Source organism: Delphinus delphis, chromosome 8 (genome assembly GCF_949987515.2).
Source record: "Delphinus delphis chromosome 8, mDelDel1.2, whole genome shotgun sequence".
Lineage (NCBI taxonomy): Eukaryota > Metazoa > Chordata > Mammalia > Artiodactyla > Delphinidae > Delphinus > Delphinus delphis.
Genome location: NC_082690.1, coordinates 32,715,169 through 32,740,129, shown reverse-complemented (window position 1 = coordinate 32,740,129; position 24,961 = coordinate 32,715,169). Strand labels below are relative to the sequence as shown.

Sequence of the window (24,961 nt, the reverse complement as noted above, 5' to 3'; positions counted from 1 at the left end):
CAGAGTAGAGATCTTTCATCTCCTTGGTTAAGTTTATTACTAAGTATTTTATTGTTTTTGATGCTATTGTAAATGGGACCATTTTCTTTATTTCTTTTTCAGATAATTCATTGTTAGTGTATAGAAATGCTACTGTTTTTGAATGTTAATTTTGTATACTGCAACTTTACTGAGTTTGTTGAATAGACCTAAAGTTTTTTGGTGGCATCTTTAGGACTTTTTTATATATAAAATCATGTCGTCTGCAAATAGGGACGATTTTACTTCTTCCTTTCCAATTCTGATGCCTTTTCCTTTTCTTGCCTGATTGCTCTGGCTAGGACTTCCAGTACTATGTTGAATAGGAGTGTTGAATAGGAGTGGTGAGAGTGAACTCTTGTCTTGTTCTTGATCTTGCAGGATAAACTTTCAACCCTTTCACTAATGACTATGTTAGCTGTGGGCTTGTCATATATGACTTTTATTATGTTGAGGTACATTCCTTAATACATAAAATGTTAAGTTTTTTTAATCACGAAGGGATGTTGAATTTTTCAAATGCTTTTTCTGTGTCATTGAGATGATATTTTTTCATTCATTCTATTAATGTGATGTATCAGACTGACTTATTTGCATATGTTAAATAATCCTTGCATCACCAAGATAAAAATCCCAGGGATTTTGGTGAATGATCCTTTTTGTGTGTTGCTAAATTCAGTTTGCTAATATTCTATTGAGAATTTTTGCATCTATATTCATCAGGGATATTGGCCTCTGGTTTTCTTTTCTGGTAGTGTCCTTTTCTGGCTTTGGTATTAGGGTAATGCTGGCCTCATAAAATGAGTTTGGGAGTGTTCCTTCCTCTTTGATTTTTTTGGAAGCGTTTGAGAAGGATTGCCATTAATTCTTCTTTCAATGTTTTGTATAATTCTCCAGTGATGCTATCTGGTCCTGGTCTTTTTGTGTTGGAAAATTTTTGATTACTGTTTCAGTCTCCTTATTAATAATTGGTCTGTGCAGATTTCCTATTTCTTCTGAATTCAGTTAGGCAGTTTGTATGTTTCTATTTTTTCCATTTCAGCAGTGGGCCAGGATATGACTCAGCTTTCTGGGATGGGGGTAGACCAGGCTCCAGGGCTGCTAAGTCTCTTTGTTTGAGGACCCAAATCAGGCAGACCTGCACCCCACTGAGTTCCCTAGTTAGACTGTGTCACCAACTTGATTCTGCAGATGAGCCAAGCTGCTGGCTGGGACTACACCTGCATGCTGCAGGTTGGAACTTGGTCTGCCACATTCTGAGTGTTGGTTATTGCAAGCCCTTCCCCTCTTCTCTGTCAGATTCCTGGTGGTCAAGCCCCACAGACTTCCCTGCAATTCCCATGGGGTGAGACTGGCGTGCGGGCTCCCAAGAAGTGAACCACAATGCTGGGGGAGCTAGATGTCCACTCTGGGCTCTTTTCCAAATGGGGTAACCAGAGGTTCAAGGGAGACCTCTTGGCATGGTGTTGTGCCAGGCTGGGGGGAGGGGCAGTGCAGTCACCATGTAGCCACTCCTCTTACCTTTTTTTTTAAAAAATTTATTTATTTATTTTTGGCTGCATTGGGTCTTCTTTGCTGTGCTTGGGCTTTCTCTAGTTGTGGCAAGTGGGGGCTACTCTTGGTTGCGGTGCACAGGCTTCTTATCGTGGTGGCTTCTCTTGTTGCAGAGCACAGGCTCTAGGCACATGGGCTTCAGTAGTGTGGCACTCGGGTTCAGTAGTTGTGGCTCACGGGCTCTAGAGCTCAGGCTCAGCAGTTGTGGCACACGGGCTTAGCTGCTCCGCGGCATGTGAGATCTTCCTGGACCAGGGCTCGAACCCGTGTCCCCTGCATTGGCAGGCAGATTCTTAACCACTGTGCCACCAGGGAAGTCCCTCCTCTTACCTTTTTAATGTGGCCTCTCTTCGTTTCTGTGGTGCAAGGGGGTGTTTCACCCTCACTCCTGCATTCCAGGATTTTGTCAGTGCATGAATAGTTATTAGCTGTGCTTCTGTTGCCATCTTGGTGAAGACAATCTGCATTTTTTTTTGTATGTATAACATACTTCAATAATTAGCTGAAACTTAAAAGGGTATTTTTTTCTGGACACATGTGATGTTTATTATATCTACACTCATACCATGGTTGACCCAAACAAGACACACATTCAAGCCTGAAGTTGCTGGGGGAGTAACTTTGCCCAGAGTGAAGCTGAAGTAATGATGGGGAGGAAGAATTGTGTACAAATATTGCTGTAAGAGTACCTTTTGTTATATAAATTTTCTGAAGACTTCACCTTTTCCCCTTGGTTACCTTATAATAACATATAAGTTATCCTTAGATATAGTTAAATTATTTCCAGTTGTAAAGGAAAAGAAGTGTTGAAAATACCACACTATACATTAATGCATTTGCAGCTGATTTACATAAGGAATGGTAATTTTTAAATTTCTACCACGAATATACCTGTTTTTTTTTTAAATAAAGTTATTTATTTTATTTTTGGCTGCATTGGGTCTTCATTGCTGTGTGCAGGCTTTCTCTAGTTGCGGCAAACGGGGTCTACTCTTCATTGTGGTGCATGGGCTTCTCATTGCTGGGGCTTCTCTTGTTGCAGAGCACGGGCTCTAGGTGCACGGGCTTCAGTAGTTGTGGCATGTGGGCTCAGTAGTTGTGGCTTGGGGGCTCTAGAGTGCAGGCTCAGTAGTTGTGACACAAGGGCTTAGTTGTTCCACCGGCATGTGGGATCTTCCCGGACCAGAGCATGAACCTGTGTCCCCTGTGTTGGCAGGCGGATTCTTAACCACTGTGCCACCAGGGAAGTCCTGAATATACCTGTTTTAAAAGTTCTACCCAGCAGAACAAATAAGAGGCTTCAAATGAAAATCCTTTGAGCAGTGCCTCTCATACTCTGGTGTTCATCAGAATAACCTGATAGGATTGCTAAAACACTGCTGGGCTCCACCCCAGAGTTTGTGATTCAGTAGGTTTGGGATGGGACTCAAGAATTTGCACTTTTAACAAGTTTCCAGGTGATGTTCCTGCTGCTGCTGAACCAGGCAACCACACTTACAGTGTCAGATTAGCCCCCACGATCTGCCTTTTTACTTTGGGCATTTTCTATTTGTTAATTTCTCTTGAGTTTGATAAAATGAAGCAAAACCATGTACTACTCTTAACAAAATTTTATTCTAAAAATAGATCTCAGTAACAATGAAATGCCAAAAGTTGGTCATTGTAATAAAAAGAAAAAAGTAACAGAAATTTGCTTTACATTTTTTTCTGAAAAATACAAAATTATCACTGTAATATACTGCCAGCTCTCATTATCTGTATTTGAATTATTCATTCTATGGATTATCCAAGGAAATTTTAAAATCATAGGTTGAATTCTACCTAATATTTAGACATACATCTGAATTGCTTTTATCTTCAAGTAAATACATTATCAAAGAATGCAAATAAAACTGAACATTTGCTGAAGTAAACATAATAAGGAAGATAAATTTATGCTTAGGAAATGTGCTCCAAAGGGAAATACTGGTTTATATAGCTGTTTCCCTCAATTTCTGCAGATAACCAAAAAACAAAAACAAAACAACAAAGCAAAAACCCCCAACACCTGATTGCATTGAAGTACTGATATTTGAAAGTAACAAATTATACAACTTATATACAGAAAAAAGACATAACTAAAATATTTCGAACCTAAAGCACAGGAAACTTTAAAGGCAAATAATGACATTTAGTACTTAAAAAGTGGTTTTATATTTTTCAAAGTGCTAAGAAACAAGTATTCAAGAAAAGTTCAGTCCTGTCTACAAAGTTCTGACTGACTTAAAGTACTGAAATATCAAGAATGCAGGAGACAAATCAAATTTAGAAAGCCCCCATTACTATAAAACGTATCTTTAGTATATTTTGCAAAGAAATGAAGCAGTGTTTAAAAGACCAGTTATGGTTAAGTTAGTAACATACAACTTATCAGCCCACATCTCTTTTTTCAAACTAATGCAAACACATGTGTTTCATAATATTTCTTCCACATTCCATGTGTCACATCCATCCATCCTGTCATATCCATATTCTGGATAATTTTTATTATTCATTTTCATCACATCAATTGGCCATAATACACAGTGAGTAGAAATGATCCTTTTATATCAGAATTCTTGATTCTCTGCAAACCAAAAGCTGATCACAAAAGTTACATTTAATTCCTATTAAATGTATGTACATATTTTTTAGGACTTCTTAGCTCATTTTTGGACTGTCAGACATTGGTGTGATTTACTGTGACCATCTAAGATAGAAGAAACAATATCTTAGTACACAGTATGACTAAATACCTCTTTTGTCAAAACTTGACCCTGAGTTTTGAGTGCTGGAATATAAACTGTAAAGCTGAAAACACTCCAAAATATGCTGGCTGATAATGGTGTCCCTCAATATTGCGTGCTTCCTCTCCATTAACATGGTACATCTGAACGTGCCTCCCCTCGTCAGCACGGGAGGAAGAGGACCCAAATAAGGAAGCAGGAACTTTTCTGTCTTAAATACTCAGCAGGAATTTATTCCAAAGTACATTGGTGTCTTAGTATAAAAATGCTGTTTCCCCAAATCTTTGAGTAACATTGACAGTGCACAAAAATGCGGCATTCTCATCCTATAGGTTTAGTAGCCTGAGGGGAGCCCCACAATCCCTGGCCTGATAAACAGCATTCATCTATCGTTTGGACTAAAGAGAGTTCTAAATGTTGCTTTGGAAATCATATAAGAGTCTCTTTTTTTAAGGCTAGGTGTGTTTACATTACGTTAACCATTTCTAGATATTGAAAGCAGGTCTACATCTGTTAAAAATATTCACTAAATATAAAATTAACAGCTGAACATGAAGTAAAGCAATTTCCAGTGGTGACAGTATTCTCACAGTAGCAAATAATCTAACTTATTATTTAACACTAATAACTAAGTCTTTAAAACATTATTATGTTAAACATTGCAATTTACTGAAATTACAGAGAAAAAAAAGGCAATTACATCAACTGCCATTGAAAGCGCCAAAGAAGTTATTAAAAATACAGGCTCTCCAATGGCTCTCTAACAGGGATAAGCCCACATATTGTTTCTAGTTTTATTTGACTTTTTTTTTTTGGTGGGGGAGGGCATGCATTTTGTTTTTAAACCAAATAACTAAGCTTTAAACATATGAAATATGCTTTCTGAAGAGACACTTCAACTAAAATTATACTTAAGACTTGGCTTATTCATATAATTTCTGCTATGTGGCAATGGTAATTAGGATATATCCAGCTCTTAACAGCACTGAGGTTCTTTGTGTGACCAACAAAGACAGCAAAATCCTGAGTGCTGAGACAAGCTCCTTATTTGTATGAACACATGGCATCATACCCTTCACTGATGATGTTTTCCAATTACTGGCCCTATGTGACCAATGACACAAAAAAATGGGACAAGACTTGTCTTACTATATATTTTCTAACCATTGCATTAACTGTATGCTACATATGTTCATTAAAAAACCCAAATCAAACCCTTTTTACCTTTAGCAATCATGAGGAATCTTTACATATTTATATAATACATTGTATATTATATTCATGGCCTGTTTATGCTATTTTCAAGAAGAGAATACTGTTCTAAAGTAATAATAAATCAAAATTAATTGATAGGGTTGTATCAATCTTCTTTCCATTGATCCTTGGAGTCCCTTAAATGATGGCATCATGTTCATCGCTGTAATACATCAAAAGTTAAAGTTACTTTATGTTTTGTATTTGTATCAAACTACTTATAGTTCATAATTTTAAGTAATAAATAAATTTCAGAATCAAAACTGTCATTGCTTTGTGTAAAGTTTCTTAAGAAAAAGTACCTGGTATACTGTATTGGTTAAGGATTCAAGCAGTGTATTCAGGTTGCGAAATGGACCTATGCTCAAATCTCTGCAGTGCCTGTGTGACTTTTCATCAATTAGCTATTATAACCCTCTTTAAAAAAGAAAACAACCAAAACAGCGATCATTTCTTGAGCATCTTCTATGTGCCAGGTGTTACGCTACAGACTTTACAACCATATCTCATTTAATCATCACAGTACCCCTAAGCAGAGAGAGGGCACTTTAAAAAAAAAAAAAAAATATATATATATATAATGTTATTTATTTATTTAATCAATCAATTCCATTTCGCAGAAGATCAGAAGCTAAGCAAGCATGTGAACTCTCGTCTTGACCACTGTACACTGTACTACATCATTTATATAAACGTGGGTAGGCACCCTGCTAGTCAACAGTAGAACCAGAATCAGAATTCAGTCTGTCTGCCCCAAACCCCATCTCTTACCACTTCACTCCACTGTCTCTCCATGCAACTCTAAGAAACACAGGAGTTAACACTATAATCAGTGTTTTAATCAGTGTTATTATCCAATAAATGAAAACTAGAAATGCTAATAATTACTAGATATAGAAGGTCTCAGGTTCCTTAATGGGACAAATATTAAGTCCTTACTTATGGAATGTCATTATTTATAACTTCAAAGAAACTACTGGCTTTAAAATGCACTCTTTAAAAAATGTAGCACTAAGAAAAACATGGCCTATTAAACTACAACACAATGCTTTCTCATCCCATAGACTGTAAGATACATCCATCTCAGAGGTGTTAAAATGTGGAAATACACAAAAACAAAAATGTGTACTTAGACTCAACTAAATATGGTGTTTTCACCATCTACTGGTTCTGATATGAATAAGACTCCTGTTAGAGTCACACTGCCTTCCTTACATGCCACACAGTTCTGTCCTTACAGTTATGAGGATTCTGGACTCTGATGTCCTCCACAGGGCATGCAGCATTATGTGGTCATGTATACGTGAGGAAAAAGTCCATAAAGCTAAAATTATATACTTTGTAGTTAAGGCACTTTAAAATGAAAACAACACATTTAAATTTAATTCCTTCAATATTTTATAGCCTCAAGTATATCAATAAATATTGATATTATAAAAAAGGAGTTGCATTAAATTTACTATAATCAAAATGTGCCTTCTGTTTAACTGGTGAAATTTACCAAGAAAACAGATGATAAGTATTTCTAGAAACACAGTGGTTTTAAAAAATATTTCAAATTTTAAAGCATTTTTAGAGTCAACTCTGTTTAGTCAGTTTCCTTCATGTATTTTTTTCTTTTATGGGTTGATCTAAAAGAGAAAAGAATGAATGTTTCTGAATGTGCTTTTAATCTGACAAAACACCACCTTGATGCGCTTTTAAAGTAAGTTCGATATGATGGATACTGTATGTGGAAGGTAACTTCTAATTTAAATATACTTTTTTTAAAGTCTGGTTTTCTTAGTTCAATGAAAAATTTGAGACATATTTTCATACTCTATTCTCCTCCTAAAAATTCATAATGTACATCAACATATCAAAGGCTTACAGTATTCTTATAGTAAAGTAACCTATTCTATTTTACTTTGCTCAATTAGTAGTTCCCAAGTGTTTCTGACATGGAAACCCTGTGTGAGACACATATGCATATGACAACTTAAACAAATCTTGGATAATGGTCATCTATTCTATTTATTTTATACATACATTAACAATCAAAAGAATGGATTTGCTCTTGTACATATAAGGCTCAAAAGAAAAAACCGAAAGGACTTTGTTGGAATAACAAAAATTGGGAGATTATACCTCCAAAAACCATCAGATCTTTAGAATGACATAGTTTGTTGTTGGGGACTTGTTGATAACGCTCACCTGAAAAGACAGTTTTGCTACAGATTAACTGATAATGTATATTATACTAACAACTCAGTATCAGGGAAAATGAGGCTGTCAGAAGAATTTCTTTATTTTCTTTGTCACAGAAAGCAAAAATCACGTTTTTATCAAGGATGTTATTTTAGTATGTCTTGTGTTTGTCAGTAACACTAGGTCAACAGCCTCAGGAGACCTGATAATGGTATTTCTTGCAATTAGAGGTATAAGCAAGTGAAAAGGACTAGCTAAACTTGGGTCTCTGGTAAAAAAAAAAAAAAAGTATGACACTAATAAAATACAATCATTTTTATAGGTATATCCATTTGCATTTGCAAATAATTATAATCACAAGCTTGCACACAAACAATTTGCTTTGGGCATAGAGGATTAATGGGAATATAACTCATAAATCTATAAATTATTAATCCCTGAGATGAACACTCGCTCTACTCTGATATTTTGTCATGATATTTAAATACAGAATTAATAATAATAAAAAAGTCCTGGCCAATCAAAACTTACATGGTTCTATACCGAATGCCTCTTCTTGAATAATACATTTTGCATCCAATGTAAAGAAAAGATAAAACTCCCAGTGTTAATACAATACCACCAACAAAGCTGCCAGTATCAAATTTTGATCCTTTATTTTCCTTAGAAATAATAGTTGCTGTGACTAGAAGGAAACAAAAAAATAAGGCTTTAGTGCTTTTTAAACATATTGTAATAAGCTAAAACATTCTGAATTTCTATGTAAGAATGCTGATCTGGGGACAAGGGGGAATCATAAGCACATCAAGGTGCTCTCCAGATGATTCTGTGTCTAGTGACTGCCTGGTTCTAGTTTTCTTCACTTGATCCAACACATCCCTTAAATCCCCAGTGCCTACAACCCCAAGATCTTTAGGTGAGACTGGGCTTGGATGGTCTACCAAAACCTCAGAGGCAGCAAGATTTGGTTAATTCTTTTATGAATTTTCTTAAGAGTTCATGCCTTAAAGAAAACAGGTCTGGGTAACAGCTGAAATCTTGAAACTGGATCCAATTTGAGTAAATGTTTCTAATTGAAATTTCTCCTTTTGAATAAATTGGGAATTTTAACTATTTTAATTTTATGGAGTCAAGAGCCCCTGAGACATTAAAGTTGATTTCAATACATAAATTGTAGTAATAAAAAAATAAACTATTTGGAATAGAAGTATATAAAAACACACAAAAGAAACCATGAAGTCTGCTATTTGTTATGATAAATGTAATCACTAGCTTTTAAACAGAACTTCAACTTTGGATAACTTAAAAGAGAATCTTAAGGTTTTTGAATTCATGGTTTCACAGGCATTATATTTTAAACAAATGCAAAAAAATAAAGAGTGCTGAGACTAATACTACATATGTGACTATATATAATACCATTAAAAAATATTTTTATGGCACAAATTAAAACCAAAGTTCTCCATGATTTAGGTTTAGAAATCATGGAGACTGAGCCTGCCTAATTCCTTTCTAGAATGAGGTTCAAAGAGTTAAAGGTATGACAAGTTTTCAAACCATGCAAAATAAAATCCCATGTTAGGATAAATTATTTATTTACGGATGGATCTCATACAGTCATGATTTGGCACGGTTAAGTTGGAAGCTAATTTTTTTAAAGGGACAAGATAGTTACTAAGTCAACTGACTCTTCCTGATCTCTACAACTAATTTATTTAGGAAATGAGAAATAATTGTCTAAATTTCTACATTTTTACAGAATGGAATGATGTAAATGTGGCATTTTAACAACTATTTTTTCAGCATAGGAAAAATAGGTCCATTTTTATACATACTTGTTACTGATGAAGAAACAGACGTCACCGAACTATTGTGGGTTGTGGTCATTGTGGATGTTGATATCTGGGATATATTTTGTGAAACACTTGTGATTTTGAGTGTAGACCTTAAGGTGGTGGAAGTCATATTTGTTGAGACCTCTGGTGTTATCATTTTAGATGTTGCTATGCGTTTTGAGGTGGTGGCTGTCCCGTTATTTGAGACTGAAGCAACTAGAATTGTTGATGGTTTTGCTGTTTTCAAGGTAGTGGCGGTCCCGTTATTTGAGACTGAGGCAGCTGCAGTTGTTGATAGTTTTGCTATGGGTTTTGAGGTGGTAGCTATCATCTTTGAGACTGGGGAAACTGGAGTTTTTGATGGTTTCACATTGAAGTTGGAAGATTCACTTGTATGGCTGAAAAGTACCTGTGGGGCTGCAAGAATATGAAGAAACATTAAAGCCAGAGCTATGACGTAGATAATTAACTCCCACTTCACTGACTTTCGTGGTCATACATAAAGAAAAAGGTCTAACAAACACAGCATCATGAAAGAGACTTAGCTTATTAATACTTTGCACTACACAGCAAGAAGCCATAAAACGTATAGTAAAATATTCAACAGGAACCAAGCCTGGATTTACGTAAAGTAAGAAATTTTTGTGAACGTATGGGAAAAAAAGAAACAACCCAGAAGACTGAGTTCTTTCGATACAGGGACAGTGTCTTAACCATCTCTGTGTCTGAATATTCCATGCTTCATGTCACAAATATTAGTTGAATGGATTATGAAACCAATGGATATAAAAAGGGTTTTTAAAGTTTAAGGTTTCTCTGCCACATTCTACCAAAAAGCTTTGAGGACAAACAGTAGCTGCATGCTTCTAACCCCCCAGTAGGATGTGAGCATGAGCGAGATACTCTTCCTAAGAGTAAAACCAGCTTCCCATGGTGCATTAGGAAGTGAAACAACATCACAGAACGTGGCTAGTTGGAAATCTCACACTGGTGATAATTTTCTGTCATTGGGAATTTATTTCTAAAATTATTTCTGAAACCTTTAAAAATGCAAAAGCCGGGCTTCCCTGGTGGCGCAGTGGTTGAGAGGCCGCCTGCCAATGCAGGGGACACGGGTTCGTGCCCCGGTCCGGGAAGATCCCACATGCCGCGGAGCGGCTGTGCCCGTGAGCCATGGCCGCTGAGCCTGCGCATCCGGAGCCTGTTGCTCCGCAACGGCAGAGGCCACAACAGTGAGAGGCCCGTGCACCGCAAAAAAAAAAAAAGCAAAAGCCAATTTTGTAAAGGAGAATCATTGGTGTTAATTTAAAATAAACAATTGGAAATAAATAAATAAATCAGCGCTATGACCAAAAATAAATACTAAATATCTATATATGTACAAAATGCCCTATGACCAAAAGCAAACCTTTCTGTCTTAACAATATTCTTTCATACTCTATCTTCATTGTAGCACCACAACCTAACTGATATTTACAACTAAAGATACTTTAGTTATTATAATTTAGTATATACTATTTAAGGAATGAAAAATCTCTTTGCCCTATTAATAGGATGTAATTTATTTCTGTGTTTGTTTCCTAGTCTCAAAGTTTACTTGCAGGTTTAGTGGTTTGTTATGTTGCCTATATACTCCCATTTTACTCTTTATGGCCAAGAACTAAAGTGGAAAGAATTACCCACCGGGCTTGCCTTCTCCTTTCCCCCAGTGACAGCAGCACAAGGCCTTCAGGTTCTCTGTACCACTGCTGCTGTCACATACCAAAAGTGATGACTTCATGCATTATCACCCTTTCACAATTATTCTGGACTTTTTTTTTTTTCTTTTTTTTCGGTACGCGGGCCTCTCACTGTTGTGGCCTCTCCCGTTGTGGAGCACAGGCTCTGGACGCGCAGGCTCAGCGGCCATGGCTCACAGGCCCAGCTGCTCCGCGGCATGTGGGATCTTCCCGGACCGGGGCACGAACCCGCGTCCCCTGCCTTGGCAGGCAGACTCTCAACCACTGCGCCACCAGGGAAGCCCCTATTCTGGACTTTTTATTCAAAGAATTCAAATATTTATTTTCAATTTTACAGGCTGGTTTTAATAGTGCTTATCTGCCCATCTGCTTTTACTCTTTAAATTCCTATCACATTTTGTGAACTTTGGGTCTTTACTGTGTGATCTCTTCCACTGAGTATTACCTAATTTTTAAAAAAAGACCAAAGGAATCAGTACTTTTGTATTATATAGGTGAATAAATCATAATTATTCAAGTAGAATGCTATGAACTTGGACTAATCTTTTATTATTCAATTCTGAATGCTCTATAAACATATAATATAATTTAGCGTTGAAATAATCACCTATTATTTTAATGTAGAGAATGAATTCTATTATAATGAAATTAAATACAGCAAAGAACCATCATTTATATCATATCTTTAGAACAGAATGATCTTTGCAGAGTAAAACAATGAACACAATTCTGCTTTTGGATTCCACACACACACACAGCCTACTCTCTTCTCCCTGCCATAATAAGATATTCTTCAGAGATACTGTATGAAGTAACATGGGCAAAAACAGGGAGCTGTAACAGGTTAGTTCTTCACTAAGAAAATCCAAATGTGTTACAGAAACCACTAAGTAGCTAAAATTTTCTATAAATTGACAAAACAGGCCAATAATTTTTGTTAAGGTGTATTTCATGATGTTTAAATGGGATAACTGCAATGCAAGGATGCTCTCTTCAAGGTCAGAACTCACATTCCATGACTCAACCCCCTTGTCTGTAATATAAGTAAACGGTCATTTGTGCTCCTCTGCAAATGAGACCATCCCACCACGGACATCTGGGTGTCTTCCTTCTCCCTTAACTGTTCAGCTACTGACCAGTGCCCTCCAGGGCGTGGCTCAGTGAGTACCTGCAGAGATGTCAGAAGAACAGAGCATCCATGCAGGGCTTGGAAAGGGTTTAGCCCTATCTGACTTTGCTGTTTTAGCCAGTCTCCCCCTGCCTCTGAGAAGCAGAAGTTGTAAAGGCGTGGAGGGTGGGTGACATGAGTGAAGGTGGTCAAAAGGTACAAACTTCTAGTTATAAAATAAATAAGTCATGGGGAGGTAATGTACAGCACATGGTGACTACAGTTAATACTACTATATTGTATATTTGAAAGTTTTTAAGAGAATAGATCTTGAAAGTTCTCATGGCAAGAAATAAAATTTTGTAACTAAATATGATGAAATAGGTGTTCTATGTTATATACATTATTATACATTATGATAGATGTTACTTATTGTGATCATTTTGCAATATATAAATCATTATGTTGTACACCTAAAACTAATATAATGTTATACGTCAATTATATCTCAATCAAAAACAGTACAGAAACATCAAATCAAAACAAAACAAGTTATAAAGGCCCAAAGAGGGTACATTACTGGAGAGTGTCAAGTGTGCTCTGTGTCCACCGCCACCTCTGCCCACGGAGGAAAAGAGGAGAACGCAGCCCCTCACCTCAAACTAAGCCGAGGGAGTCACCTGAAGAGCAGGCCCAGTATCTCCTGGACCTGAAGCGACAAAGACTAAGATTTGACTCAAGCCTGAAAAGTAACTCTAAAGGCGAGAGGCTATGGCTGAGCTGTCTCTACCTGTCAGCAGAGTTTAAAAGGCTGCGCTGGGAGTAGACTCTTATTTCCACTGACAGCAGAGGTGCGTGTTTCCCAAGAACCAAACCAGGCCCCGTGAAACATAGCCAGCATGGGGCTGCCTTAAAAGATAGCCTCCCCAGAGAGTTCTGCGCAGAGGGATGAAGATAACCAGCAGAGAAGTGGAACACCAAAAGCTAGGGGCCAAGGGTGTGTAGTGAGGGGGTCAGCTGGAGGGGAGGCCCTACTGCATCAGGGGAGCTGAAGGGGGAAGCCCCAGCTGTAGGGTCTCCCCGGAATCTACCAAAGAGAACCACATCCGCCACCTAGGGGGCACCTTCGTCAGACGAAAACATCCCAGCTGGCTTTTCCCCTTAAGCCCCTTTAGGCCTGATCCTGGAAGGGTAAAAACCAGGAGAAGTGAGGGGGAGAAAGGCAGAGCAAGGAAGGAAGCCGACAGCGTCAAATTCCCCACTGTTGGTTCCAAACGCGAAGCAGGCCCAGGCTGGCAGAGGGAGAAATTCCAATCATTGTAGACTTTTATTTATTTTGGTATTATTCTGAAAACGAGAGACACCTTACTAAATACAACTGATTCAATAAACTGGACCTACGTACTATGGATAACACCTCAGCTAATGTAAGTGGAGCTGCGGGAAGGGGTGTATGTGGCACACAGTTGTTAACACTTATTGAGTGTTGTGTCCCCCTAAAATTCATATGTTGAAGACCTAACCCCCAGTAGTTTAGGATGTGACCTTTTTTGGAGACAGGGTCTTTACAGAGGATTATAATGAAGTTAAAATGGGATTATGAAGATGAGCCTTAAATACCTGGTGTCCTTATAAAATGGGAAATTTGGAGGCAGACAGACATACGGGAGGAACACCATGTGAAGATGAAGGCACAGATCATGGTGACGCTTCCAACAGGCCAAGGAAAGCCAAAGATTGCCAGCAAAACACCAGAAATGAGGCGAAAGGCACAGGAAAGATCCTCTCTCAGGGGGCAGCAACCCTGTCGACAATCTGACGATACATCTCTGCTGTTTACACTACCTAGTTAGTGGTCCTTTGTGTGGCAGCCCTAGCAAACTAATGCACTCAGGACCACAGTTCTTTCACTGCTAACAAAACGTGTCTTCAGGCAGCTGTGCCACAGCACTCGCCAGTGGCTGTGCTGAGCTTGTTCCTTTCACAGATCCTTGCAACTAATCACTGTGAGATGAATTCAGTCATTCGGTACTTGTCAAACTACTCTCAAAACTTCTTAAATGAAACCTAAGATCACCTATAGATTTCAGAGCTATAAAAATTTCTTGACCCTAATTCTTGGTTTCAACTAACATAATCACAGGAAAACAAAGTGAAGGGCTGTAGTAAGAGCACCCATGCACCCTCCGTCCCAGCAACTGCCATGTTCAGGCGCAAAAGGGACAAGACAGAGAAAGTACAAGTGGGGATGAGTTGATGTTTTGTCACTGCTGAAAAAATACTCAAGACAGTCCAATCAGCACTCCGTTCCTGTTCTGTAATAAGAGAACTATCCCTGGAGCACAATTTTTCTATGACAGAATTCGCACTTCCATGTACTGAGCTCTTCTCTTTACCAAGTGCTAGTGATATTTTTCAGGCATGGTGGGAACGAGCTCAAGCTCTGGATCAGCTCAGCCACTTACTTGCTGGGTTACCTTAGACAAGTTACTTAACCTCTCTGAGATTCAGTCTCCTTCCTCATCTATAAAAAGGGATATCACAGGGGTTTGGGAGAAATAACTGACATAATTTGTATTGAGCACTTAGCACAGTGCCTCCTACGGAGGACCTGCTCAATGAATGGTTACTCTGTATCTCAGCATTTGTTTTACAGAATATACCTCTCCTACGGAGCTGCACTACACAGTTCCCTTATAGGAGGCTGAGTAGTAGTCAGTCAGATCTACTTCCATGATTATCACCACTGCCATTTGAATAACAGCACATCGAAGAGGATGCTCTTAAAGGTATTTTCAGTTCATTGATATAAATATCCAAGAAGAAAAAAGTGATGTTCCAGGCCTTTTTCTATTAACACCAGCCGGCCACCTTCTTATTCCAGCAAGACCAGGGACACGATGAAGCAGCCTGTTTTTTCCTAGTACCAAGTAAAAGTACTCATCCTCTTCAAAGTCTGGATTTATTCCAAGAATCTTTGTATAACTATGTTGTGTTGAAATAACTTTCTTTATTCCTATAACCTTGAGCCCCAAACTATCTAAGTGCCATTTTTGTCCTTTAACCTAAATATTTCAAAGTTAAGAGTGACAATTTGTTTTCTTTGGGGTATCAGATACACACTTAAACCAGAGTTGAAAATTCACATTCATTTTTTTAAAAAATCTCAGTTATTTTAAAACGGGATAGTAGTAGTTTTTCATTTCCTATTATAGCTGTCAAAAATACAGAGCTATTTAAGATCATGGATCATAAATTTCTGGTGCCACAGAGTCATTTTGAGGGTTCTATGATTCTAAGTACAGACTGCAGCTAGTACTAGTCTTGTGTGTGTCTCTTGGAATATTTTTAAACACTGAGAACCTTGAGAACCTCTTTCCCATAGATTTCCACGGATGGGGGTGGGGATGGTTTCATGATGATTCAAGCACATTTCATTTATTGTGCACTTTATTTCTATTACTACGTTGTAATATATAATGAAATAATTATACAACTCACCATAATGCAGAATCTGTGGGAGCCCTGAGCTTGTTTTCATTTGCCACTCACTGATAGGGCTTTTTAAAATTTTATTTATTTTTTGGCTGCATTGGGTCCTCATTGCTGTGCGTGGGCTTTCTCTAGTTGCGGCAAGCGGGGGCTACTTTTCGTTGTGGTGTGCGGGCTTCTCATTGTGGTAGCCTCTCTTTGTTGCGGAGCACGGGCTCTAGGTGCGCGGGCTTCAGCAGTTGTGGTGCATGGGCTCAGTTGCTCCACGGCATGTGGGAACTTCCCAGACTAGGAATCAAACTCATGTCCCCTGCATTGGCAGGCAGATTCTTAACCACTGAACCACCAGAGAAGTCTGCTGATAAGGTTTTGATATGACTCTGCAAGCAAATGATTTATTATGATCTCTGTGCAGTCAAACTTCTCTGCTAATGATAATCTGTATCTGCAGCCACTCCCCAGCCAGATCATCAGGCATTAGAGTCTCATAAGGAGTGTACAACCTAGATCCCTCGCGTGCACAGTTCACAGTAGGGTTCGAGCTCCTATGAGAATCGAATGCCGCCGCTGACCTGACAGGAGGCGGAGCTCAGGTGATAATGCAAGCAATGGGGAGCGGCTGTAAATACAGATGAAGCTTCCGTCACTCGCTCGCCGCTCACCTTCTGCTGTGCGGCCCAGTTCCTAACAGGCCACAGACTGGTACTTGTCTGTGGCCTGGGGGTTGGGGACCCCTGCTATAGAGAATCTAAGTATCAGTGTAATCCCAGAAGTACTCATTATTTAGAAAGCAAAGGGGCCTTTCCTCATTGTACAAAGTCAGTAGATTCATTATGAAAATTCCCCTTGAATTCAAATTACCTGAGGACCAAAAATCCACAGAACTGAAAAATATAGATTAGAAAAAAAATCTTAAAAAGTTATCTTTTAAAAAAATCAAGAAAAATTTAGATTTAAAACAATCTAAGAGAAAATTGGGCTTTAAAAAATATATCATCAAAAGAGCTGTCCATTTTCTGAAAATCAAATATATTTTCCTAAACTTCTAAATTCAAAAATTAAAATTCCAAAAAGGAAAAAAAAACTCTCTCTCTCTCTATATATATATATGAACACAGAAAAATAACAACTGGGGTGTTTTAAATAAGTTATAGTACATCTGTAATAAATTCTGTTCCCACATTTTGTTACACTATCATCACTCTACCTAAATCTTTTAATATAAACTCTGGCAGGAGCTGAAAGAGGCATTTTCAGTCAAGGCAATTATCTGCCTTACGGACAGTGAGAACTAACAATTGTGACACAGTCCAGGTTTGTTTAAGGAAATTCATTCCGAAGGGCGATCCTGTGCATTCCCAGAGCTGTACAGAAAGCAGATGAGCAAGAGAGGGTCAGAAAAGAAACTTGGCTTTTCAAGGCAGTCAGAACCCAACTCAGCCAAGGCTGAGCTGGCCGGGGCTGTGTAGACAATATCCAGGCTTTGTTATGATATTGCCACAGGTCTTGCCCATTCTATTTCATTACCACAGACCCAGCCCACAGTTTGTAACCCTAGCTAATTATAAATAAATAAGGCAAGAATCACATTCACAAGGGCATCAGGCAAGCTGATATTATTTTTCCTCTGTTCCTGCTCCAAACCTTCCCAGCCTCTCATCCTGGCAATCTTCACTCTCCACAGAATAGAATTCACTCTATCTGCTATTCTTCCCCAACACATTCCAGTCAGCCTGGCTTCTCACTCCTCCCAGCACTGAGTATTATTGGGCTGGCCAAAAATTCATTCAGGTTTTCCCCTAAGACGTCACAGAAAAACTGGAATGAACTTTTTGGCCAACCCAATACCTACTCAGTGCCAAGAACAATGCTAGGAGGCTCTGCAGAAACAAGAAAGATGCAATCCTTCTCAGGTACTCCTTTATTTTTAACTTTATTTTATATCTCCTTATTTTGCATTTTTCTGGACTCTTAATTGTATTATCTTACCTTTTAAATGGAATTAGTTGGTTATTAATTGCAAGAACTACATCTTGCATTTTCATTTTACTCTACATAAGTGCCAGGCACAGTTTTGGAAGAACTCGATCACTTCTAGCATGTGCTCCACACTATGCAAGGAGGGAAGGCCAAAAGCTATCTCTTCACCATGATGACAAGGCCATGGTCTCCTCTGCTTCCTAATCTTCTGCTACTCTTTTCTGCTCCAGCAGATTTACTCAGCTTTCCCTATGCAGTTTATTTATTTCTGTTGCTTTGTTATATTACTTCCTCTGCCTGGGATGCTTCCCACCCATTCTTTACCTGGTGAAACCCTATTACTGCTCCTGGCCCAGCCCAGAAATTACACTGAAGTTATATTAAATGTACAAAACAGGCCACGTAAAAGACAAAGATTATCAACTGGACAGCAAAACTATGAACTGTTCATAAGCAATATATCTTAAAACTAAGATTCCAAAAAGCTGAAAGGTATTGAAAGTGAAGGTATAGGAAAGAAATATACTATACAATTACTAATCAGAGAAAAGGTGATGAGTGGTACTGGTTCATGACAGTGACATGGGAAGATCCTAAACTCACCTCTTCCCATAGACACACTGAATCTACAGCCAATTACACAACAATTTCCTTTGGGAAAAAAGACACCCCAAAACTGGCTGAGTGACTCCTACACATCGGGCAAATGAGAAAAAAACCAACACTGAGGCAGGTAGGAGAGGCTGACACAATCTCGCCATAAACTCTGCAACCCGCTCCTGCCCTCAACCTGCTGCAGTGACACACAATCAGAAGGGAACTCAAAACCCGTAGCTTCTCCCTGAGGAGTGAAAGGTTTGAACCCCACATCAGGCACCTGACTTTTAAGACCTGCACCTGGGAGGTGAGCCCTCTAAGCTTTGAAAACCAATGGGGCCATGTCCTTGAGACCCCCAAGGCCATAGCCAACTGAGAAATGGCTCTTAAAGGGCACTCATCTTCAGACTCACCCCACCCCAAGGACCAGCTCAGAGGCAGTCAATTGAGAGGCACCCAGACTTTATGTGAAAGAGGCTCATTTGCTAATCTTAAAGTTTGGTATGAGCAGAAGGAATCTAATCTAACACATGTCTAAGGGCCTACTGGGGTACCCTCTAGGGACAGAGGCTGGCGGGCACCATCTTTTTGCTCTCCCTCACTCCAGCTCACCAGGATCTCCCAGAAAGGAGCCTATGCCCATCTCTGGTGCCCCAATTTTTGTGGTTGCTGCCAGGGGAGACCTTTAGAATGACTGGCTCTGGTCAGCAGGGTATATGCTCACAAGTTCCATAGGACTGTAACCAACAGAGAAAGAGCTCTCAACCAGCTACCACTCCCCAGGACACAGCAAGAGGCAACAGACCCAGGAGCTCAGCCTTTCTGTGAAAGAGGCCTATTATCTTATCAGCTAGGCCTGAGGGGCAGGCTTCTAATTAAACACACATCTAAGGGCTGACCACAATCCTTTCCAGAGACCTCGGGGGTGGGTGCTATCTTCATGTTCTCCCTCTGCCACACTCCAGAGCACCAGTGTATCCTGAAGTGGACTTGTATATGTGTCTGGTGCCCTGTTTTTTGTGGCTGCCCCTCCCCCCCCAACACCACCAGGGGATGCATTTGATTGCCTGGCTCTGGAGGCCAGGGGGGGCTTGTGTTCCTAGGTCCCATGGGACTGTAACAAATGCAAAGGTAGTTCCTGGCTGGCTGCCACCCCCAGAGAACCGTGCAGATAGCAGATCTTTCTGAGAGAGAGGCCTTCTTGCTTGTCCAGGAGCTTTGGCCTGAGGGGCAGGCTTAGGGTTTGGCACACTTTTAGAGGCCTACAAAGGCGCTCTCGGGAATGGAGGCCAGGGGACACCATCTTTGCACTCTCTCTTTGCCTCATTCCAGGTCTCTGGGATCTTCTGGAAAGGAGGCTGTCCATTTTTCTGAGGCACCAATTTTGTGATGCTGCCCAGGGGACACCTCCAGATCACCTGGCTCTAGCTGCCAGTGGGACTTGTGTTTGTGGTCCCAGAGAACTGTATATATTTGCATACTTTGAAAGCTGTTACCTGAGGGTTTAGCTTCCAATCAGGTTTAGTCTAGGTACTGACTGAGATCCTCTCCTACACTGACAGGTCTTGGCATACTCTCAGCTACTAGCAACCATTAAAAACAAAATAGACTACTTAACAATCAAAAAAGTTTGAAAGACAACCAAGAGCTAGGGCAGGATTGAACAATAGGGTTCATCTCCTACATGGACTCACTCCTTCAAGTCTGGGCAAGGTGGCTGTTTCATCTAATGCATAGAAACCAATGTAGAGAATCAAGGAAAACGAAGAAACAGAGAAATATGTTCCACAGGAAAGAACAAGATAAAACATCAAAAAAAGACTTTAATGAAACAAAGATAAGTAATTTACCTGATAAAGAGTTCAAAATAACTGTCATAAAGATTCTCACTGAATTTGGGAGAAGAATGGATGAATACAGTCAGAACTTCAACAAAGGGAAAATGTAAGAAAGTATCAAAAGAAGTCACAGAGCTGAAGAATACAATAACTGAAAAATACACTAAAGGGGCTCAAGAGTAGACTAGATAAAGCAGGAGAAAGGATCAGTGAACTCAAGGACAGGACAGTGGAACTCTCCCAATCAAAGCAGCAAAAAGGAAACAGAGTGGAAAAAAAAGTGAAGATACTTTGAGGGACTTACAAGACAACATCAAGCAGACCAACATTTGCATTATAGGGGTCCCAGGAACATAAGAGAGAAAGGGGCAGAAAATTTATTGAAAGAAAATAATGGCTGAAAAGTTCCCCAACCTGGGGAGGGACTGATATCCAGATCCAGGAAATCTAGAGAGTTCCAAATAAGATGAACCCAGAGAGACCCACACAAAGACACATTATAATTAATGTGTCAAAAGATAAAGACAAGGAGAAAATCTTAAAAGCAGCAAGAAAACCCCCCAACCTATTCCATATAAGGGAATCCTCATAAAAACAACAGATTTTTCAGCAGAAACTTTGCAGGCCAGAAGGGAGTGGCACAATATATTCAAAGTGCTTAGAGGAAAAACTGTCAACCAAGAATACTCAATCTGGCAAAGTTATCATTCAGAATTGAAGGAGAGATAAAGAGTTTTTCCAGAAAAGCAAAAGCTAAAGGAGTTCACCACTAAACTGGCCTTATAAGAAATGTTAAAGGGACTTCTTTAAGCTGAAACAAGAAGGTGCTAATCAGTAACAGAGAACATATTAAAGAATAAGTATCACTGGTAAAGGTAAAATTCAGAATAATCTAATGTAAAGGTGGTAGATTAATCACTTATAGAGCTAGTAGGGAGATTAAAACACAAAACTAATAAAAAAATAACTATAATTATAATAATTAGTTGAAGAATACACAGGATAAAAAGATGTAAATGTGACATCAAAAACATAAAACGTGGGGGTGGGGAGAGCAAAACTGTAGAGCTTTAGAACCTATTTAAATTTAAGTTGTTACCAGCTTAACACAGACTGTTATAAATAAGTTCTTATATGTAAGCTTCAAGGTAACCACAAAGAAAAACACCTCTAGTAGATACACAAAACATAAAGGAATCTAAGCATACCACTAAAGTATGTCATCAAACCACAAAAGACGACAACAAGACAAGAAGAAAGGAATACAGGACCTGCAAAACAGCCAGAAAACAATTAACAAAATGGAAGTAAGTCCATACCTATCAACAATTACTTTAAATGTCAATGGGCTAAATTTTCCCATTGAAAGATACAGAGTGGATTAAAAAAACCCACCCATCTATATGTTGCCTACAGGAGACTCACTTCAGATACAAGGACACAGAGACTGAAAGAGAGGGGATAGAGAAATATATTCCCTGCAAACGGAAACAAAAAGAAAGCTGGGGTAGCTATACTTACATCAGACAAAATAAACTTTAAAACAAAGATATTAATAAGAGACAAAGAAGGACATCACATAAAGGTGTTAAACAAATAAGAAAATATTTGTAAATATTTATGCACCCAACATAGGAGCACCTAAATATATAAAGCAAATATTAACAGACCTACAGGGAGAAAAAGACAGCAATACAATAACAATGAGGGACTTTAATACCCCACTTACATCAATGGATAGATCATCCAGACAGAAAATCAATAAGGAAACACTGGCCTTAAATGACATGTTAGAACATAGAGACTTAACAGATATATACAGAACATTTCATCCAAGAAGCAACAGAATGCACAATCTTCTCAAGTGCACATGGAGTATTCTCCAGGACAGACAATATATGAGGCCAGAAGACAAGTCTTAACAAAGTTAAGAAGACTAAAATAATATCAAGCATCTTTTCCAACCACAATGGTAGGAAACTAGAATTCAATTACAAGAAGAAAACTGGAAAATGCACAAATATGTGGAAATTAAACAACATGCTACTGAACAAATGGGTCAAAGAAGAAATCAAAGAGGAAACAAAAAATACCTTAAGACTAATGAAAATGTAAATACAGCATACCAAAACTTATGGGATGCAGCAAAAGTAATTCCAACAGGGAAGTGCATAGCTATAAATGCTGACGTCAGGAAACAAGAAAAATCTCACATAAACAACGTAACTTTACACTAAAGAAACTAGAAAAAAAAACAAATTGAGACTCAAAGTTAGTAGAAGAATTAAAATAACAAAGGTCAGAGTAGAAAAATGAAATAGAGACTAAAATGACAATAGAAAACATCAATGAAATCAAGAGCTGCCATTTTGAGAAGATAAACAACAAATGGACAAACTTTCAGCTAAAGTCAGAATTGAAAGAGGTGACATCAAAATAGATACCACAGAAATACAAAGAATTTTCAGACACTACTATGAACAATTATATGCCAAAAAATTGGACAACCTAGGAGAAATAGATAAATTCTTTGAAACATAAAACCTTCCAAGACTGAATCATGAAGAAATAGAAAATCTGAACAGACCAATAGGGAGGTTGAATCAGTAATCAAAACCTCCTAAAGATAGCCTCATCCACCAGAAGGCAGACAGCAGAAGCAAGAAGAACTACATTCCTGCAGCCTGTGGGAAAAAAAAAACACATTCACAGAAAGATAGACAAGATGAAAAGGCAGAGGGTTATGTACCAGATAAAGAAACAAGATAAAACCCCAGAAAAACAACTAAATGAAGTGGAGATAGGCAACCTTCCAGAAAAAGAATTGAAAATAATGATAGTGAAACAGATTAAACCTCAGAAAAACAACGAAATGAAGTGGAGAGAGGCAACCTTCCAGAAAAAGAATTCAGAATAATGATAGTGAAGATGATCCAGGACCTCGGAAAAAGGATGGAGGCAAAGATAGAGAAGATGCAAGAAATGTTTAACAAAGACCTAGAAGAATAAAGAACAAACAAACTGAGATGAACAATAAAATAACTGAAATGAAAACTATACCAGAAGGAATCAAGAGCAGAATAACGGAGGCAGAAGAATGGATAAGTTACCTGGAAGAAAGAATGGTGGAATTCACTGCTGCGGAACAGAATAAAGAAAAAAGAATGAAAAGAAATGAAGACAGCCTAAGAGACCTCTGGGACAACAGTAAACGCAAGAACATTCGCATTATAGGGGTCCCAGAAGAAGAGAGAAAGGACCCGAGAAAATATTTGAAGAGATTATAGTTGAAAACGTTCCTAACATGGGAAAGGAAATAGGCACCCAAGTCCAGGAAGCGCAGAGAGTCCCATACAGGATAAACCCAAGGAGAAACATGCCGAGACACAAAGTAATCAAATTGGCAAAAATTAAAGACAAATAAAAATTATTGAAAGCAGCAAGGGAAAAATGACAAATAACATACAAGGGAACTCCCTTAAGGTTAACAGCTGATTTCTCAGCAGAAACTCTACAAGCCAGAAGGGAGTGGCATGATATACTTAAAGTGATGAAAGTAAAGAACCTACAACCAAGATTACTCTACCCAGCAAGGATCTCATTCAGATTTGAAGGAGAAATCAAAAGCTTTACAGATAAGCAAAAGATAAGGGAATTCAGCACCACCAAACCAGCTCTACAACAAATGCTAAAGGAACTTCTCTAAGTGGGAAACACAAGAGAAGAAAAGGACCTACAAAAACAAACCCAAAACAATTAAGAAAATGGTCATAGGAAAATACATATCAATAATTACCTTAAATGTGACTGGATTAAATGCTGCAGCCAATATATATACTGTCTATAAGAGACCCACTTCAGACCTAGGGACACATACAGACTGAAAGTGAGGGGATGGAAAGAGATATTCCATGTAAATGGAAACCAAAAGAAAGCTGGAGTAGCAATACTCATAACAGATAAATAGAATTTAAAATAAAGAATGTTACAAGAGACAAGGAAGGACACTACATAATGATCAAGGGATCAATCCAAGAAGAAGATATAACAATTATAAATATATATGCACCCAACTTGGACCACCTCAATACATAAGGCAATTGCTAACAGCTATAAAACAGGAAATAGACAGTAACAAAATAATAGTGGGGGACTTTAACCAATGGACAGATCATCCAATGGACAGATCATCCAAAATGAAAATAAATAAGGAAACACAAGCTTTAAATGACACAACAGACCAGATAGATTTAATTGATATTTATAGGACATTCCATCCAAAAACAGCAGGTTACACTTTCTTCTCAAGTGCACAAGGGACATTCTCCAGAATAGCTCACATATTGGGTCACAAATCAAGCCTCAGTAAATTTAAGAAAATTGAAATCATATCAAGCATCTTTTCTGACCACAACGCTGTGAGATTAGAAATGAATTACAGGGAAAAAAATGTAAAAAACACGAACATGTGGAGGCTAAACAATACGTTACTAAATAACCAAGAGATCACTGAAGAAATCAAAGAGGAAATCAAAAAATACCTAGAGACAAATGACAATGAAAACACGACGATATACAACCTATGGGATGCAGG

General features: G+C 38.4%; 1 protein-coding gene across 1 annotated transcript in view; it reads right to left on the bottom strand.

The window, feature by feature from the left end:
• Window positions 1-5,414: 5,414 nt before the first annotated feature.
• TMEM123 (transmembrane protein 123) overlaps window positions 5,415-24,961 on the bottom strand; it is a 70,203-nt gene continuing 50,656 nt past the window's right edge. The window contains exons 3-5 of the mRNA XM_060018046.1: window positions 9,614-10,030; window positions 8,310-8,463; window positions 5,415-5,754 (exon numbers count right to left, since the gene is read on the bottom strand). Of these exons, the coding sequence (XP_059874029.1) occupies window positions 5,730-5,754; window positions 8,310-8,463; window positions 9,614-10,030 (596 nt within the window). The 3' untranslated portion in view covers window positions 5,415-5,729. The remainder of the gene's footprint in view (window positions 5,755-8,309; window positions 8,464-9,613; window positions 10,031-24,961) is intronic.